Source organism: Salmo salar, chromosome 07 (assembly GCF_965601325.2).
Source record: "Salmo salar chromosome 07, fSalSal1, whole genome shotgun sequence".
In the NCBI taxonomy this organism is placed as follows: domain Eukaryota; kingdom Metazoa; phylum Chordata; class Actinopteri; order Salmoniformes; family Salmonidae; genus Salmo; species Salmo salar.
In genome coordinates this window covers 20142869-20161390 of record NC_138297.1, presented here as the reverse complement: position 1 = coordinate 20161390, position 18522 = coordinate 20142869, and the positions used below count along the sequence as shown (strand labels likewise).

The 18522-nt window shown below is 42.3% G+C and overlaps 1 protein-coding gene across 2 annotated transcripts in view; it reads right to left on the bottom strand.

Annotated features, from left to right (window-relative positions):
- Window positions 1–18522, bottom strand: part of LOC106608614 (Kv channel-interacting protein 4) — a 182931-nt gene that overhangs the window by 60893 nt on the left and 103516 nt on the right. Inside the window, exon 1 of one of the 2 annotated variants that reach the window (XM_014206653.3) lies at window positions 9350–9934. The exons of the other annotated variant lie outside the window; for it this stretch is intronic. Within the exon in view, the coding sequence (XP_014062128.1) occupies window positions 9350–9461 (112 nt within the window). The 5' untranslated portion in view covers window positions 9462–9934. Of the gene's footprint in view, window positions 1–9349; window positions 9935–18522 lie in introns of those variants that run through there. 2 annotated transcript variants of the gene reach the window in all.

Sequence of the window (18522 nt, the reverse complement as noted above, 5' to 3'; positions counted from 1 at the left end):
TCCATGGGTTGATAAATTGGATTTCCATTGATTATTTTTGTGTGATTTTGTTGTCAGCACATTCAACTATGTAAAGATAAAAGTATTTAATATGATTATTTCATTCATTCAGATCTAGGATGTGTTATTTTAGTGTTCCCTTTATTTTTTTGAGCAGTGTATATATATTAATTTATTTATTTATTTATTTATTTTTATGAATCCTCATTTATCCTGGTACTAAGTTAATTGAAAACCAATTTGCCTGTGTTACTGTGTCGCTGAGATAGATTGCCTGTAAATCTATTGTCCTTGAGGCAAAGCAAATGACAACAGAGAAGCAACTTTGTATAAGAAATACCTTCAAGAACACTATGAGAAGTCAATCTGTCAGCCAACTGAGACAAGAGAAAGGCCATGTGAGATGGTTATCTGCTAAAACACTCCATGTTCTCTACCCTAATTTCTGACACAGGGTTTTAAATTGACGGTGTTCTGCTCTCATGTAAAAAAAGTCTGTGTCACCAGTGCCGAGAAATATTTATCTTCCCCTGACACACTGGTACTGTCTGTACTTGGGAGGCCTTGATCAGCACTATGCACTAATGGTTGTGTGTGTGCGTGTGCGTGTGCGTGTGCGTGTGCGTGTGTGTGTGTGTGTGTGTGTGTGTGTGTGTGTGTGTGTGTGTACAGGTCTGGGTCATCATGACCACAGCAGTCTGATTCTCAGAAGTCCTGGAGAACCAGCAGGAGGATAGGGGTTAAGTGTCAGCGGCTAATCAGTCAGATGGTAGGTAGAGGGGCTCTCACTGACTGATTACAGCTCAGGCTTTCAATTAGCTGTCCTATCCACACAAGAAGAAGACAAAGTACACCTTATGGAACAGCAGGGACTGTCAAGCAACACAAACATAGGCACAGACACCTGCATACAAACACACGATAACATACGCACTATAAACACACGTACACACATGGATTTTGTGCTGTAGATATGTGGTAGTAGATTAGGGGCCTGAGGGCACACAATGTGTTGTGAAATCTGTTGTGAATGCGTTGTAATGTTAAAAAAATTGTATAACTGCCTTAATTTAGCTGGACCACAGAAAGAGTAGCTGCTACCTTGGCTGAAGCTAATGAGGATCCATAATAAATACAAATACAAGGGTGTAGTGGGTCTTAAAGTCAGTCTCAGACAGTGCAGACAAACTGTTAAAAGCCCAGTGCAGTCAAAATGTGATTTTCCTGTGTTTTACATATATTTCTGAACTATGAGGTTGGAATAATACTACGAAATTGTGAAAATGATCATGCCCTTTTGGTGTAAGAGCTATTTGAAAAGGCTGGCTGAAATTTCAGACTGTTTTGGAGGGATGGATGGAGTTTTGGCCTGCCTGGTGACATCTCCAGGCTTTAAACTGGAGAGTTCCAAACCTCTCTGCCAATAACAACTAATGTTCAGGTTTCCCGTCTCCACTAAACCACCCCAGACAGGCCTAGCTATATTCTTGCTTGAGAAATTGCTCATTACTAAGAAGCTTTTTTTGTTTAGTTTTGACCATTTAATTGAAAACAATCACAGGAAGGTACTTCACTGTTACCCAGAAATTATTTGATATTGAGATAAAAACAGCTGCACTGGACCTTTAACCGCAGCATCTGGCAGCCCTATTGCCTCTGACCACAAAACATCGGCTTTAATTTCTGTTACTTTCCGATGATTGCCGATGTTCATCAAATCAAATCAAAGTTTATTTGTCACGTGCGCCAAATACCACAGGTGTAGACCTTACAGTGAAATGCTTACTTACAGGCTCTAACCAATAGTGCAAAAAAGGTATTAGGTGAACAATAGGTAGGTAAAGAAATAAAAACAACAGTAAAAAAGACAGGCTATATACAGTAGCGAGGCTATAAAAGTAGCGAGGCAACATACAGACACCGGTTAGTCAGGCTGATTGAGGTAGTATGTACATGTAGATATGGTTAAAGTGAATATGCATATATGATGAACAGAGAGTAGCAATAGCGTAAAAGAGGGGTTGGCGGGTGGTGGGTGGGACACAATGCAGATAGCCCGGTTAGCCAATGTGCAGGAGCAGTGGTTGGTCGGCCCAATTGAGGTAGTATGTACATGAGTGTATAGTTGTAATGACTATGCATATATGATAAACAGAGAGTAGCAGCAGCGTAAAAAGAGGGGTTGCGGGGGGGTTGGGGGGGGCTCACAATGCAAATAGTCCGGGTAGCCATTTTATTACCTGTTCAGGAGTCTTATGGCTTGGGGGTAAAAACTGTTGAGAAGCCTTTTTTTGTCCTAGACTTGGCACTCCAGTACCGCTTGCCATGTGGTAGTAGAGAGAACAGTCTATGAGTGAGGTGGCTGGGGTCTTTGACCATTTTTAGGGCCTTCCTCTGACACCGCCTGGTGTAGAGGTCCTGGATGGCAGGCAGCTTAGCCCCAGTGATGTACTGGACCGTATGCACTACCCTTTGTAGTGCCTTGCGGTCAGAGGCCGAGCAATTGCCGTACCAGGCAGTGATGCAACCAGTCAGGATGCTCTCGATGGTGCAGCTGTAGAAACTTTTGAGGATCTCAGGACCCATGCCAAATCTTTTTAGTTTCCTGAGGGGGAATAGGCTTTGTAGTGTCCTCTTCATGACTGTCTTGGTGTGTTTGGACCATTCTAGTTTGTTGGTGATGTGGACACCAAGGAACTTGAAGCTCTCAACCTGCTCCAATACAGCCCCGTCGATGAGACTGGGGCGTGCTCGGTCCTCCTTTTCCTGTAGTCCACAATCATCTCCTTAGTCTTGGTTACGTTGAGGGATAGGTTGTTATTCTGGCACCACCCTGCCAGGTCTCTGACCTCCTCCCTATAGGCTGTCTCGTCATTATCGGTGATTAGGCCTACCACTGTTGTGTCATCTGCAAACTTAATGATGGTGTTGGAGTCGTGCCTGGCCGTGCAGTCGTGGGTGAACAGGGAGTACAGGATGGGACTGAGCACACACCCCTGGGGAGCTCCAGTGTTGAGGATCAGCATGGCAGATGTGTTGCTACCTACCCTCACCACCTGGGGGCGGCCCTTCAGGAAGTCCAGGATCCAGTTGCGGAGGGAGGTGATTAGTCCCAGGATCCTTAGCTTAGTTAAGACGCTTTGCCTGTTTGATGGTTCGTCGCAGGGCATAGCAGGATTTCTTGTAAGCTTCCGGGTTAGAGTCCCGCACCTTGAAAGCGGCAGCTCTACCCTTTAGCTAAGTGCGAATGTTGCCTGTAATCCATGGCTTCTGGTTGGGGTATGTACGTACAGTCACTGTGGGGATGACATCCTCGATGCACTTATTGATAAAGCCAGTGACTGATGTGGTGTACAATGCCATCGGAAGAATCCCGGAACATGTTGCAGTCTGCAAAACAGTCCTGTAGTTTAGCATCTGCTTCATCTGACCACTTTTTTATAGACCGAGTCACTGGTGCTTCCTGCTTTAATTTTTGCTTGTAAGCAGGAATCAGGAGGATAGAGTTGTGGTCGGATTTACCAAATGGAGGGCGAGGGAGAGCTTTGTACGCGTCTCTGTGTGTTGAGTACAGGTGATATAGAATGTTTTTCCCTCTGGTTGTACATTTAACATGTTGATGGAAATTTGGTAGAACTGATTTAAGTTTCCCTGCATTAAAGTCTCCGGCCACTAGGAGCGCCGCCTCTGGGTGAGTGGTTTCCTGTTTGCTTATTTCCTTATACAGCTGTCTGAGTGCGGTCTTAGTGCCAGCATCAGCCTCCTCTTGCAAATAACAGGGATGATGGCACTGTCGGGTGTTTAGAGAATGTCTTGTGCTTCTTGAAGAAAAAATCTTTGTCTAATCCAAGGTGATGTTACCAGAACATGGAAATGAAATGGGACAATTTTATTTGACCATGCTGGTCATTTATGAACATTTGAAGATCTTGGCCATGTACTGTTATAATCTCCACCCGGCACAGCCAGAAGAGGACTGGCCACCCCTCATAGCCTGGTTCCTCTCTAGGTTTCTTCCTAGGTTTTGGCCTTTCTAGGGAGTTTTTCCTAGCCACCGTGCTTCTTCACCTGCATTGCTTGATGTTTGGGGTTTTAGGCTGGGTTTCTGTACAGCACTTTGAGATATCAGCTGATGTAAGAAGGGCTATATAAATACATGTGATTTTATTTGATTTGACAAATAGTGTGTTTTGCAGAGATGGCCCCCAGTCTACTTCCTGGTGTTTCTCAAAGTGATCCAAGCGTGCTAATGGAAAACTCCCTGGGTTGTACTGTACACAAGGGCCATTATAGTCAGCTGTGAATGGGAATATAATCTAGAAGGTTTTATCTGTGGATAGCAGGTGAAGGCATACAGTACTATTACTGGACTGTGGCATACCAGAGGGTCCTATGGGTTACTGTAATGGACAGCAATGAGAACCTCAGAGCACACCCCCAGCATAATGAGAACCAAGTAAATGTTCAGTTAGTTTAATCAAATTCAGGCTATGGTTGCAAAAGAGGAAGGACAAGAGTGCATCTATGTATCTTTTACCAAGTATAGAAAGAGATTGATTGGTCAATGAGGTTGGGTAAGTGTTCTTTATATTACTGTACCTTGATCAAGACCTCAAAGATGAATATTCCAGTGATAAAAAAAAAGAACATTTACATTTTTCAATTCTACCTTTGATTACCAAATTATTTGGATTAATACTGACTTGCCTTGTTAAATAAAGGCTAAATAAAAAATATATAAACAAATTATCAGATATCTGCAAGACTACCTGAACAGCCTATCCTTCCATTCTAGAAGAGGCTAGTTGGGAATGATAATTGCCACCATCATCTGATCTATGGGATAGTGACCACATCATCTGGTTTTAGCAGGTTTCTACCACACGCTGTGGAGGTTGATATCTTAATCCAACCGCCATGGCAAAAGATCAATACAATGACCGCTGCTGGTATTGAAAATTAGGACTATTGTCTTTCAAAGTAAAGGACTAAAGATTTAACATACAGTATATCAGCCTAATTTAGTGTCCAGTGTGTCATAAACAAAAAATATTAGATACACTTGAACTTGCTTGTTGAACCGCATAGGAACAACACAAGATCAAAACTTGAGAATAACAGTGTGATACTGAAAGCATGTTTGCATATGACCACAATGAATATTGGTTAAGCAATGGCATTTGAGACTATATACATACATACATACATACATACATACATACATACATACATACATACATACATGCATATACAGTGGGGCAAAAAAGCATTTAGTCAGCCACCAATTGTGCAAGTTCTCCCACTTAAAAAGATGAGAGAGGCCTGTAATTGTCATCATAGGTACACTTCAACTATGACAGACAAAATGAGAAAAAAAAATCCAGAAAATCACATTGTAGGATATTTAATGAATTCATTTGCAAATTATGGTGGAAAATAAGTATTTGGTCAATAACAAAAGTTTATCTCAATACTTTGTTATATACCCTTTGTTGGCAATGACACAGGTCAAACATTTTCTGTAAGTCTTCACAACGTTTTCACACACTGTTGCTGGTATTTTGGCCCATTCCTCCATGCAGATCTCCTCTAGAGCAGTGATGTTTGGGGCTGTCGCTGGGCAACACGGACTTTCAACTCCCTCCAAAGATTTTCTATGGGGTTGAGATCTGGAGACTGGCTAGGCCACTCCAGGACCTTGAAATGCTTCTTATGATGCCACACCTTCGTTGCCCGGGTGGTGTGTTTGGGATCATTGTCATTCTGAAAGACCCAGCCACATTTCATCTTCAATGCCCTTGCTGATGGAAGGAGGTTTTCACTCAAAATCTCACGATACATGGCCCCATTCATTCTTTCCTTTACACGGATCAGTCGTCCTGGTCCCTTTGCAGACAAACAGCCCCAAAGCATGATGTTTCCACCCCCATGCTTCACAGTAGGTATGGTGTTCTTTGGATGCAACTCAGCATTCTTTGTCCTCCAAACACGACGAGTTGAGTTTTTACCAAAAAGTTATATTTTGGTTTCATCTGACCATATGACATTCTCCCAATCCTCTTCTGGCTCATCCAAATGCTCTCTAGCAAACTTCAGATGGGCCTGGCCTTTTACTGGCTTAAGCAGGTGGACACGTCTGGCACTGCAGGATTTGAGTCCCTGGCGGCGTAGTGTGTTACTGATGGTAGGCTTTGTTACTTTGGTCCCAGCTCTCTGCAGGTCATTCACTAGGTCCCCCCGTGTGCTTCTGGGATTTTTGCTCACCGTTCTTGTGATCATTTTGACCCCACGGGGTGAGATCTTGCGTGGAGCCCCAGATCGAGGGAGATTATCAGTGGTCTTGTATGTCTTCCATTTCCTAATAATTGCTCCCACAGTTGATTTCTTCAAACCAAGCTGCTTACCTATTGCAGATTCAGTCTTCCCAGCCTGGTGCAGGTCTACAATTTTGTTTCTGGTGTCCTTTGACAGCTCTTTGGTCTTGGCCATAGTGGAGTTTGGAGTGTGACTGTTTGAGGTTGTGGACAGGTGTCTTTTATACTAATAACGAGTTCAAACAGGTGCCATTAATACAGGTAACGAGTGGAGGACAGAGGAGCCTCTTAAAGAAGAAGTTACAGGTCTGTGAGAGCCAGAAATCTTGCTTGTTTGTAGGTGACCAAATACTTATTTTCCACCATAATTTGCAAATAAATTCATTAAATATTCTACAATGTGATTTTGTGGATTTTTTTTTCTCATTTTGTCTGTCATAGTTGAAGTGTACCTATGATTACAGGCCTCTCTCATCTTTTTAAGTGGGAGAACTTGCACAATTGGTGGCTGACTAAATACTTTTTTGCCCCACTGTATACAGTACCAGTCAAAAGTTTGGACACACCTACTCATTCAAGGGTTTTTCTTTATTTGTACTATTTTCTACATTGTAGAATAATAATGAAGACATCAAAACTATAAAATAACACATATATGGAATCATGTAGTAACCAACAAAAAGTGTTAAATCAAAATATATTTTATATTTGAGATTCTTCAAAGTAGGCACCTTTTGCCTCTTGAAATCTATGGCAAGACCTGAAAATAGTTGTCTAGCAATGATCAACAACCAACTTGACAGAGCTTGAAGACTTTTGAAAATAATAAATGGGCAAATGTTGCTCAATCCAGGTGTGGAAAGCTCTTAAGAGACTTACAGCTGTAGTTGCTGCCAAAAGTGATTCTAACGTTGACTCAGGGGGTTGAACACCTATCTAATCAAGAGTGTGCAAAGCTGTCAACAAGGTAAAGTGTGGCTACTATAAAGAATCTCAAATATAAAATATATTTTTATTTGTTTAACACGTTTTTGATTACTACATGATTCCATATGTGTTATTTCGTAGTTGATGTTTTTACTATTATTCTACAATGTAGAAAATAGTAAAAAATAAAGAAAAACCCTTGAATGAGTACGTGTGTCCAAACCTTTAACTGGTACTCTATATTAGTGTTTTGTAGATCAGTGACAAAAAAATGACACTTAATTCGATTTTAATCACACTTTATAACACAACAAAATGTGGAAAAAAGTCAAGGGGTGTGAATACTTTCTGTAAATATATTTCAGGATGTGTAACGGCCGTCGTTGAAGAGAGTAGACCAAGGCACAACGTGGTTAGTGCTCATCATGAATTTATTAAAGATAGAACACTTTAAACAAAAAAACAAGAAACCGACAGCCAAACAGTTCTGTCAGGTGCAAAACACTAAACAGAAAATGAACTACCCACAAACCCCAAAGGAAAACAAGCTGCCTAAGTATGACTCCCAATCAGCGACAACGACGTACAGCTGTCCCTGATTGAGAGCCATACCAGGCCAAAACAAAGAAATACAAAGCATAGAAAAAAGGACATAGAATGCCCACCCAAATCACACCCTGACCAACCTAAATAGTGACATAAAAAAGGCTCTCTCAGGTCAGGATGTTGTATATCCCTGGAAATAATCAGAATTCATGTAAACATTACATAACTTCTCCAAATAGAGTGGTATCTTGGCACAACTTACCCAGTGTATGGGGTAAGTTGTGCATAGGGGCAAGGTCTGTTGAGGGGTCTACACATTTCTGTACTGAATGAAATATTACCACTAACTGTCTTTATTTCCCAAACAAAATTCAACACAATCACAAATCACTTGTTTGCCTTTTTAATCACTCTAAGCATATTTTAACACAGGCTTTACACCTAACAAACACCTTGCACTTTTTAAAAACACTTTTAACATAGGCCAGGCCCTGTTGTTACCTCATATCCCAGCAATAATGCCTTCAATTACACTCAACTTGCCTTTGGCTAAACTTACCCCATAGCCGTTGGCTCAATTTACCCAAAGGCAAACATTTAGACTATATTAGCCCACACAGCTACAAGGATGCACTTTCATGCTAGGTTTAGGACCTCATATTGAGGTGTATAGAGAACCCAAATGATATATAAAACCATCGTAAAAGTATCTACCTTGGTTTAGATAGAAGCATCATAAAACCTCTAACACAATACATTCATTTTGTTTCTTCCTTCACAGACTCCATGAAATGATGACCTCTTCCTAAATATTTGGTCAAATTATACATTTTGTGTATGGTTTCTTAGAAACAAGGGGTGGCTCAACTAACCCTTTTGCTCAATTTACCCCAATCCCCCCTACTCTAGGACTGGAGATGGGAAATACTGCTTTATGAAACCTAAAACGCTGAACGACTTAAATTAAAGTGGCACAAATCTAACTTGGCCTGTAGGCCAATATAAAGCACAAGTGGCGATTATTTAATGTCTCTCAGTTGCCTAAGCCTCCAGCACCCATATACTCCCCAGCTACCTTTGATGCAGTGTTGCTTAATGCTCCCTTCTTGTACGCCCCCTAGCTCATCTTTCTGAGTTCTCGGTCCCGCAGTCACTTCCCGAAACTCCTCAATTAACACAGTAGTTGACCCCGTCTCTCTCTCTCTGTGCTGTATTGCCATTCCTGTTCTTATATTGGCTGGCAACACCAGTCTCAGTTTCACATACTGCTCTCTAAGACACAACTCCAAATTCATGCCTTATTCGCAAGAAAGGAGTGACAATGTTTCCAAAGGAATATACTACAAATACAGTACAAAACATGTTACATATAGCAACATATCCAAGCAAATTACAACAGAGTATAATCAAGTTAGGAGAACGACCAATGGACAAATCACTCTTGCATATACTACAATTCAAACTCCCCCAAACTATTCCCAGCCCCTCGCTCTCTCTTTGCTCTCTCTCTCCCTGTCCCGCTCTCCTTTCTACCTCTGTTTCTGTTCATCACTGTCTCTTACCCTCTGAGAAGTTGATGAGTCCCAGCAGATGCAGCAGCTTGAGCGACGCACACACCAGCACCACGATTCCCACCGCCTGCAGCCCCTCAGTCTCCCACAAAGCGTTCAGCATGCCTCCACCATGCCCAGACCAAGCAGCCCCAGCCCCCGACCCAGCCTCCTCGCGCTCGGGATCTGCGCCCCCTGCGCTCCAGTTCCCCCGCGCCCTCTCCACCTCCGTCGCGCGCTCCCTCTCCACCTCCGTCGCACGCTCCCACTCCACCTCCGTCGCGCCCACCCACACGCCTGCTCACTCCCCAAATCCAGACAGGGTGGGATGGAAGCTGAACGGTGGATGAGGAGAAGACATCTGCCTTAGAGTCCCAGAAAGTCTGCTAGAGGCATACAGGAAATGTCCCACAGAGTTGCTAAGAAGTAAGAGAATAGTGTAAGGGTGCCAAAAACGTAACGTGGCTCCTGAAGTGTTTAAAGTGTGTCTTTTTCTCTTTCACTCTTTATCTATGCATCTCTCTCTGTCAAGGGAGATTAGTGTATGTGAGCGCTACGGATGAGGAGAGAATTAACTATGTTCCCTCTGACAGTAGCGCTCTCTGAGACGGGAAAGAGGCAGAGGAGGGAGGGAATAAAAGAGCGAGAGGGAGGGAGGTAGAGAGAGGAGCTGTGGTTGTTAAAATGGCCAGCTTCAGTCCAAACGGCCAGCTTCAGTCAGCTGACTCTAGCCATCCTTTATGGTTAGTTCTGGTCGGGAAGCTTAGTCTCCTATTCAGAGGTCCCCCACTTTTGTTAGTGTCTTATTGGTCAAGGTCACGCCAAATACTTATTACCACATCTCCTTCAACCACATCAGTTGCCTTGATTCCCGGGACTTCAGTTTCAGTTAGTCTATGACCCCAGCACGCTGTGTGGTCAGAAACGTGCTTTCCCCATCCTGATGAGCACTTCCACATTTTGCCCTCCTGCTGAACTTTTCCTCCTGTGGACTGAATCCCTGTACATGTATGTCTGATGTTTATTTGTGCGTGCATCTAAACGACCACATAGTTTATGTCAGTTCTCACTAGACATGATTCTCAGTTATCTAAACCAAGAGAGGTCAGATATGTGTGTAATGTGTGTGTGAATGTGGACATCTTCTTCCATTAAACTCCCCTTAACCTGGACATCCGCCTCATCCTTGTTCTGACGGTACATTCTGTAGTGGTTGCTACAGGTCTTAAGCCAGCACCTAAGGTTTCTTATTACAGTTATGGTCATTTGATTCTCTACCACCCTACCCCTATTTTTCAGTGGTACTAAAGGATACAGTCTCACACATTACACACTGCGTACTTACACTGAGTGTACAGAACATTAGGAACACCTGCTCTTTCCATGACATAGACTGACCAGGTGAAAGCTATGATCCCTTATTGATGTCTCCTGTTAAATCCACTTCAATCAGTTTAAATGAAGGAGAGGAGACCGATTTAAAGAAGGATTTTTAAGACTTGAGACAATAGAGAAATGGATTGTGTATGTGTGCCTGTCAGAAGGTGAATGGGCAAGACAAAAGATTTAAGTGCCTTTGAACGGGGTATGGTAGTAGGTGCCAGGCACACTGGTTTAAGTGTGTCAAGAACCGCAACGCTGCTGGGTTTTTCACGCTCAACAGTTTCCCGTGTGTATGAAGAACAGCCCATCACCCAAAGAACATCCAGCCAACTTGACACAACTGTGGGAATCATTAGAGTCAAAATGGGTCGGCATCCCTGTGGAACGCTTTTAACACCTTGTAGAGTCCATGCCCCGACAAATTGAGGCTGTTCTGAGGGCAAAGTGGAGTGCAACTCAATATTAGGAAGGTGTTCCTAATGTTTTCTACACTGAGTGTAAATATTAAATTACCCCAAAAGGGACAATCAACAAATCAGGTCAATCTGCAATGGACACTAGGCTAGTGAGTCATATGAACACACAGTACAGGTTGCTGGCATTATTACATGAAGAAACGTAGGCAACATTCTGTGAGTAGTGGTCTAAACTGGGTTAGAGCACAACTATTGGCTACAGGGACAGTTGTATATTTACATAAATACTAGGGCCGGGACGAAATCAGTACCGCGATACTCGTTAGTATCATGACAAGGAAACAAAACAAAGTGGATTTAACTTCTTTAGGAAAACAGCCTTAATGTTGGAAATAAACATCATTATGTTGTCATCCAGAGTCACATGTATTTATTTTCCAAGCTATAGCACACCGTTTAGATTTTTGCCATGAAAAAATATTGCGATGCTGTTATTGTCCCGGGCCTAATAAATACATTGTTTCCCATGGGAGCACGAATTGATCACATCACATGGTAATAATGAGAAACAGTCCATTTGAAAGGGCGATGGAAAGCTACAGGGACAACAGCGCCACAGATTAACATAGTCAATTAGGAAAGTGGAAACTTCAATCTATATACTACTAGCGGCTTCCATTTCAGTGCTTAATTGTAACATAAAGCTAGAATCCTTAGTTGCTACATACATTTTGGGACTTATAAATGAATAACTTATACATGCCTCATGAGCTTAGTTCAATTGTCGTACCATCAGAACACACAATATAAACTTGTTTAACTCCAATGTCTATAAACAATGTAAACGTTAGCTAACACTGTATAGCATCAACACATGGTTTAAACTATAATGTTGATCTCCTGGATGGTCAGTCCTTGCACCCATAGCTTCGTCTATGAATTTGAGAGTGGTTACATTTCTCCAGGCCCATCCCACAGCTTTTTACCAAAACAGAGACGGGGTATCACTTTGTTACCGCATGGCAAGCGGTACCGGTGAGCCAAGTCTAGGTCCAAAAGGCTTCCAGCTTCTACCCCCCAAGCCATAAGACTCCTGAACAGCTAATCAAATGGCTACCCAGACTATTTGTATTGTCCCCCCCCTCCCCTCTTTTACGCTGCTGCTACTCTGTTTATTATCTATGCATAGTCACTTTAACTCTACCTACATGTACATATCACCTCAATTACCTCGACTAACCGGTGCCCCCGCACATTGACTCTGTACCAGTACCCCCTGTATATAGCCTCGCTACTGTTATTTTTACTGCTGCTCTTTAATTATTAATTATTAAAACATTTTCTTATCTATTTTTTACTTATTAACACTTATTTTTCTTAAACATTGTTGGTTAAGGGCTTGTAAGTAAACATTTCACTGTAAGGTCTGTTGTATTCAGCGCATGTGACAAATCACATTTGATTTGAATTAAGGACTCTAGCTTTGATGGTTTAAGCCCTTGTCTAACTGAATTGTAGCTTGGAAGGAGACTTCATTTGAATCTGGAACCTGTGCCAAAAGCATAAAAAGCTAATTGATTACCCTATCATATTAAATGGGATGGAGGGAAGGGGTGTGCATTAACTCGGGAAGCTAAAAGCCAGTGATCATACCACCACCTACTGGGCTGCTAAAGAACTGTTCATAATACCACCGACTGGTTCATGAATTCTTCTGAGCTGTTCTCCATCCACCCACTGAACCATCCTTTCAGTGAACAGTTCAGTCAAACGAAGGCAAAAAAATAAGTGGATAACAGCTTGACTGATAACACCTTTGTTACATCGAGTACCGTAAGTCCCCCATAAAGAAACATCGATACCCATTTTAATTTACATTTTGCTCAGGTTTACGCAGCTCTTACACAGAATGTAAATTCAAGGACAAATGAAAACAATATTTTCATCTTCTCCTCGCATGAATAATTTAGCATAGTGCAATAAAAATATACAAATTTACCAACATACTGTATTTAATGAAAATGGCCTCTGGTCTTGTGATCGTTTACTGGTAAGTGTCTCATTCACAGTGTTATGTCACTAAATATCACTCTAAAAGGCCCCTGGGAGTCAGGGATCTCAAAGATCAGATGTGTGTTATTGCAGGAGAGGTACTAAGGACATATGAAGGGTAATGTGTGTTACAGGTGTAAAATGCAGTATGTAGCTCGCTATCAAAGTTCAACATAGCTGGGTTCTCACTGGAGATGGGAATGTTGTGTTTTTTTATTGACGGCAAAATTTCAAGCTAACATCAACGAGAACAAAATAAAAGCAACATTGCACTGCAATTGAATAGTAGATTACAAGCCTACAGAATGATGCACATCCTCCTTTTAAATAATTTTATAGGGTAAGACCAACATTATAGTTTTCCAAACAACCACCAAAACAATGATTGTTTTTGTAGTAGCGTAACATCCAACGCCTTAACCTCCGGCCACTAGAGGGCTCCACCAAAGCTGAAGGAGAAGACAACCAGGATAAAGTCACCAGATGAGATAATGTGTTTACGAGTCTGCAACATAAGCTACATGTGCATGGCCATCTACAATTACTTAAAAATGTTGGTGTATGTAGGCCTACGCATATATTCGCACACCCACGATAGACTGATAAAGCCTACACCAACATCACATAACTCACACCTCTGATGTCAGCACATGAAGTCTGGCAGCACATCAGTAAAGGTAGAATCATATAATCCCACAGTACAATAGAGGAGTGAGTCATTCAGTCACCAGCACACATCTCTAGTCGCCCATGGTGTCATTTCAGTGAAACGCTGGGGAGAGACAGATTTCTTCAAGATCTTCTCAGTGGAGGTTACAGCCCCAGAATGGAGATAGATGGATGGTGAATAAAACATGGGGTCGATGGACCAATCATAACCTCTCCAGTGCATACGGATGCTGTAACCGTAGCGATTAATAATTGAAGACATGAGGGCAGACAGACACCAATGGGAAGAGAGAGAGAGAAAGAGTGTTCTCCATACATCATAGTTACAGATGAACATAAAATAGATACTGTATGTTTGATTGATTGTCTTTCCAAAGGAAGGCATTATCAACTGACAGAACAGGCAATGTGTGAATCTGGTCAAACCTTTTTTTGTGGGAATAGAATCAAACAGTGAAAGTCCCCATATAGTTCCCATTTTCCGACAACATCTGCCTGCCGACGTGTCCAGAGGTGCCAGTGTCAGAAAATGACATTCGGCCGCATCAATGGAGAGCGCCTCTCCATTCCGAGACTGATTCCTTATCATGGAGCACTATGTGCCACTGGCAAACCTGAGGCTTTTGTTTCTCTGTCTTACATGGCAGGCCAGGCAGGCTGAGAGATTGATTTTTGGAACAGATTACATGTTTTCTCTCTCATAGCTTTGTCTCGCTGCTCTCCAGCCTGCCTGGCCTGCCATATTCGCTGGGGGGGATGTTATCACCAGGAGTCTGGAGGCCGGGCCATGGAGGAAGAGGAAGAAGTCAAAGTCCACTACATCAACAGTGTGTGTCTGTCTGGAAGCTGGAGTTCCTTTTGCACAGGCAATAGCAACGACAGAATTAAATCATTAAGTAGCATCATGGAAAGCCAGCAATCGATGAATAAGCACCATAACCCAGTGGGATTCTCTTTGTCGATGGGCAAATGTCTTTGCAGCAGAACTTTAACGTTTAGAGTAACTGAGGTTTTAATGCCAAAACCCCATGACAAAGATGATTCCAGAATGATAAACCACACACATGAACACCACTGGGGAGAAAGTAATTACATTTTCTGTTGTTGAACATGTAACCCCATTCCTTGTTTATTAGTTTCCCACCATGCATACCTAGATATTAGCCAGGTACCCCAGAGTAGACATTGTGCTGACGTGAATCTACAGGACCAAGAGGAGACAGGAGCCATCATCAATCAAAACGATGACGATCGGCGGACAGGCAAAAACTAGTTCTTCTGCCTGTTCTCAGATTAGCCAAAACCTGAAGCGGTCTGCTCAGGCATGCAATACGGCTTTGGTGTTTAGGTTGTTTTTTGGGAGCGCGTTAAAATGAACCCATCATATTTACAGAGGCATCGCCTGTGAAGGGGATGGCAATTAGAAGCTGTGAACTGAGGCAACCCGTAGTGGAGCTGCATTCACAATGAATGGTGGAGGGACTCTTACGATGCAGAGACATTTCTTAGCGGCCTCTTTGGATCTTGCAGACACACACGCAGACACACAAAGGAGAATGTCACATACACACAAGTAAACATCTACAGATGCCGCATGCCTACATCAAAAGGACACGAGACCCCTTAGGTCTGACAATAGGCTTATCGCTCACTCTAATGGGCAACATATGCCTCCTTAATTTTTATTGCCATCAAGCCCCAGGGCTTTTTGGGAGAATTGTTCATCTCAAACGAGTGACAGTGATTTATTTTCACAACACCCAAGTTGCCAGGGTGCCCTGGGCTTGCTCCATACCATCACACGTTAGTTCTCAACTCCCTTCATGCCATCTTAGCCATATTTTATATATGTGTATCGATACAAAATGAACACATAGCCTGCTATAGCTAAAATGATAGCATGCATCATATACTGGTATGATATGGATTGGACCATTTACACAGTGAGTTGTTATTGGCTGTTAACCCTCATGGCTCTATTGACAGATATAGGTGGACAATGGGTCCAATCAGTTGTACACCCAATTGCTGCCGGCTGGACAGGCAGTGAATGGCCAGTCAATGGCATTGTCTGCAGGTGGACAGTCACACAAAAGCCAGGGGTTTGAAGTCAGGACAGCATGCTGCTGCAGATAACATTGACTGCTGTTCCATCTGTCTTAGCCTAGGTGTTAACATGTTAACATGTTTCAAAAGCCTTACTGTGGACATCCTGCATGGAAGACAGCGGGCAAGCTCTCCATATGAAGGACTAGCTTTGTCCTTCTGATTTACAGTATAGGCTAGGCTACCGTCCTTCAATGGCAAGGTATCACAAAAAAGTTTGCTGAAGAATATGAGGTGGCTGGAAAAAAGCGCGGAAAGTGGACATAGCGAGTGAGCGCCCGCAACCGTCTGTCCAAACACGGGATTTGGTGGGAAAATCCTGGTTGCTGAGAGGAAATCCCTTCAGGCAATTATCGCTTGAAGGGATCATGAACATGGCGAAGAAATAGGAAAGGTATAATGTGTGTCATCTGTGTTCAATCTAAGTGTCCTTGGTTCAAGTCAGGGGTAGAGTCAGAAGCAAAGAAAGGTTGTCACTGCTCATGGTTTGTCCTATTGACCAACTGTCAATGAGGTCTGGTCTCTAAAAACGTCAAAGCGTCTATTTTCTGCTGATGACAAGCAAATAGCCTACCAAGAGCCTTTAGAAAAAGACAACGGACAGTGATAGAGAACAGCGCCACAAAAGTCAAATTGATCAGTCCAAGCAATACAAACATTTTAGACAAATATGTACGGCTTCCAAAGCTTTTCCTCCAATCACAATGGGCGAGTAACAGTGTTGATGACTGACTCAACACAGTACAACTCAAACGAAATGGGTCAATGGCGGCATGCACTCTGACCCGTTATCCCACCATCCTTCTCAGTCAAAAGCAGGCACCATGGTTCTGAACGTACCTTCAGCTGCTTTCTAAAAGTCTCTGATTGCATTATTGGGGTGCTAAGACACAGATCTATTAAAATACATGCTGAATGATTCAATATTTAAAAAATAGGGAAGTGGGATTTTCCCCTTTTCTTTTTTGTGTAATTTCATTATAGCGTGACCTGTAGTAATTAGGGCTGGGAATTGCCAGGGACCTCACAAGACGATATTATCACAATACTTAGGTGCCGCTACAATATGTATTGCGATTCTCACAATTCTATTTGCATTGCGATTCGATGTTCCAAACATATTGCTCACCATATGTCTGCTGCAGAGGGACAATAGAGAGCATGAGAAAATGAGTTTGGATCAGTCATGGAAATAAAAGTGCTGAAAACAAATTGCTCCCAATTTAAAAAGAAGATGGAGAACAAGCTATGAAGGAAAATTACTAGAATTTTGGTGCAGGTACAGCCAACTAGCGCAAAAATAATATTGTGATATTGTCAAAACATCCTGATATGTAACTATCGATCCCTCCCCATCACTAATAGTAATGTATTATGGATCTGTTTGCTGAGAATGTCAAAGAAGAAAACACCCACTGGTTGTGTTGATGATGTTGATCAATGTAAAACTCTTCAGAGTCTCCAGGGGGTTTGTGGTTAAGATCTAAATGGCTAGCTGCTTTCAAGAAGGCATGCATAACGGCCGGGTGCGAATGGCTGGGTAATGCTGTGCAGATGTCTAACATGGATATGATGCACATGCCAAGAAGTGTCTACAAACGGTGGGTATTACGTCCAGCCCATTGATGGGCAGATCATTGATTTCATCATTTCCAAAACATTTAGGTCTACAGGAGGGCCAATATAAAATGTCCTTATTTTAATTACCGGTCATATTGTAATCAATCCTATCAGATTATTGTATCTAACTGGGTTGAATCGAGAATTAATATTAGACGTGAACATGAACCTTCATTCTTGTATCATTTCATATCCCAATGGATGCAGCAATCCCCAAAGGGAATATCTATATATATATAAATCTATCTCTATTTCTCTCTCTCTATCTCTCTCTATATATATATATATATATATATATATATATATATATATATATCTATACACATACATTTTTTTACCCCTTTTTCTCCCCAATTTCATAATATACAATTGGTAGTTACAGTCTTGTCCCATCGCTGCAACTCCCCTACGGACTTGGGAGAGGCGAAAGTCGAGAGACATGCATCCTCTGAAACAAGTCGCTTAACACGGAAGCCAGCCGCACCAATGTGTTGGAGGAAACACAGTCCAATTGGCGACCAAAGTCACCCGGCCTGCCACAAGAACTCGCTACAGCGATGGGACAAGGAAATCCCGGCCGGCCAAACCCTCCCCTGACCCGGACGACGCTGAGCCAATTCTGCACCACCTCATGGGTCTCCCGGTCACAGCCGGCTGTGACACAGCCTGGGACTGTAGTGACGCCTCAAGCACTGCGATGCCTTAGACCGCTTGCAGTCCTTGGGAGGCCCTTATCTGTTTGGTTTTAATAATGTTCTACCACTATATACACTGCTCAAAAAAAAAAAAGGGAACACTAAAATAACACATCCTAGATCTGAATGAATGAAATAATCTTATTAAATACTTTTTCTTTACATAGTTGAATGTGCTGACAACAATATCACACAAAAATAATAAATGGAAATCCAATTTATCAACCCATGGAGGTCTGGATTT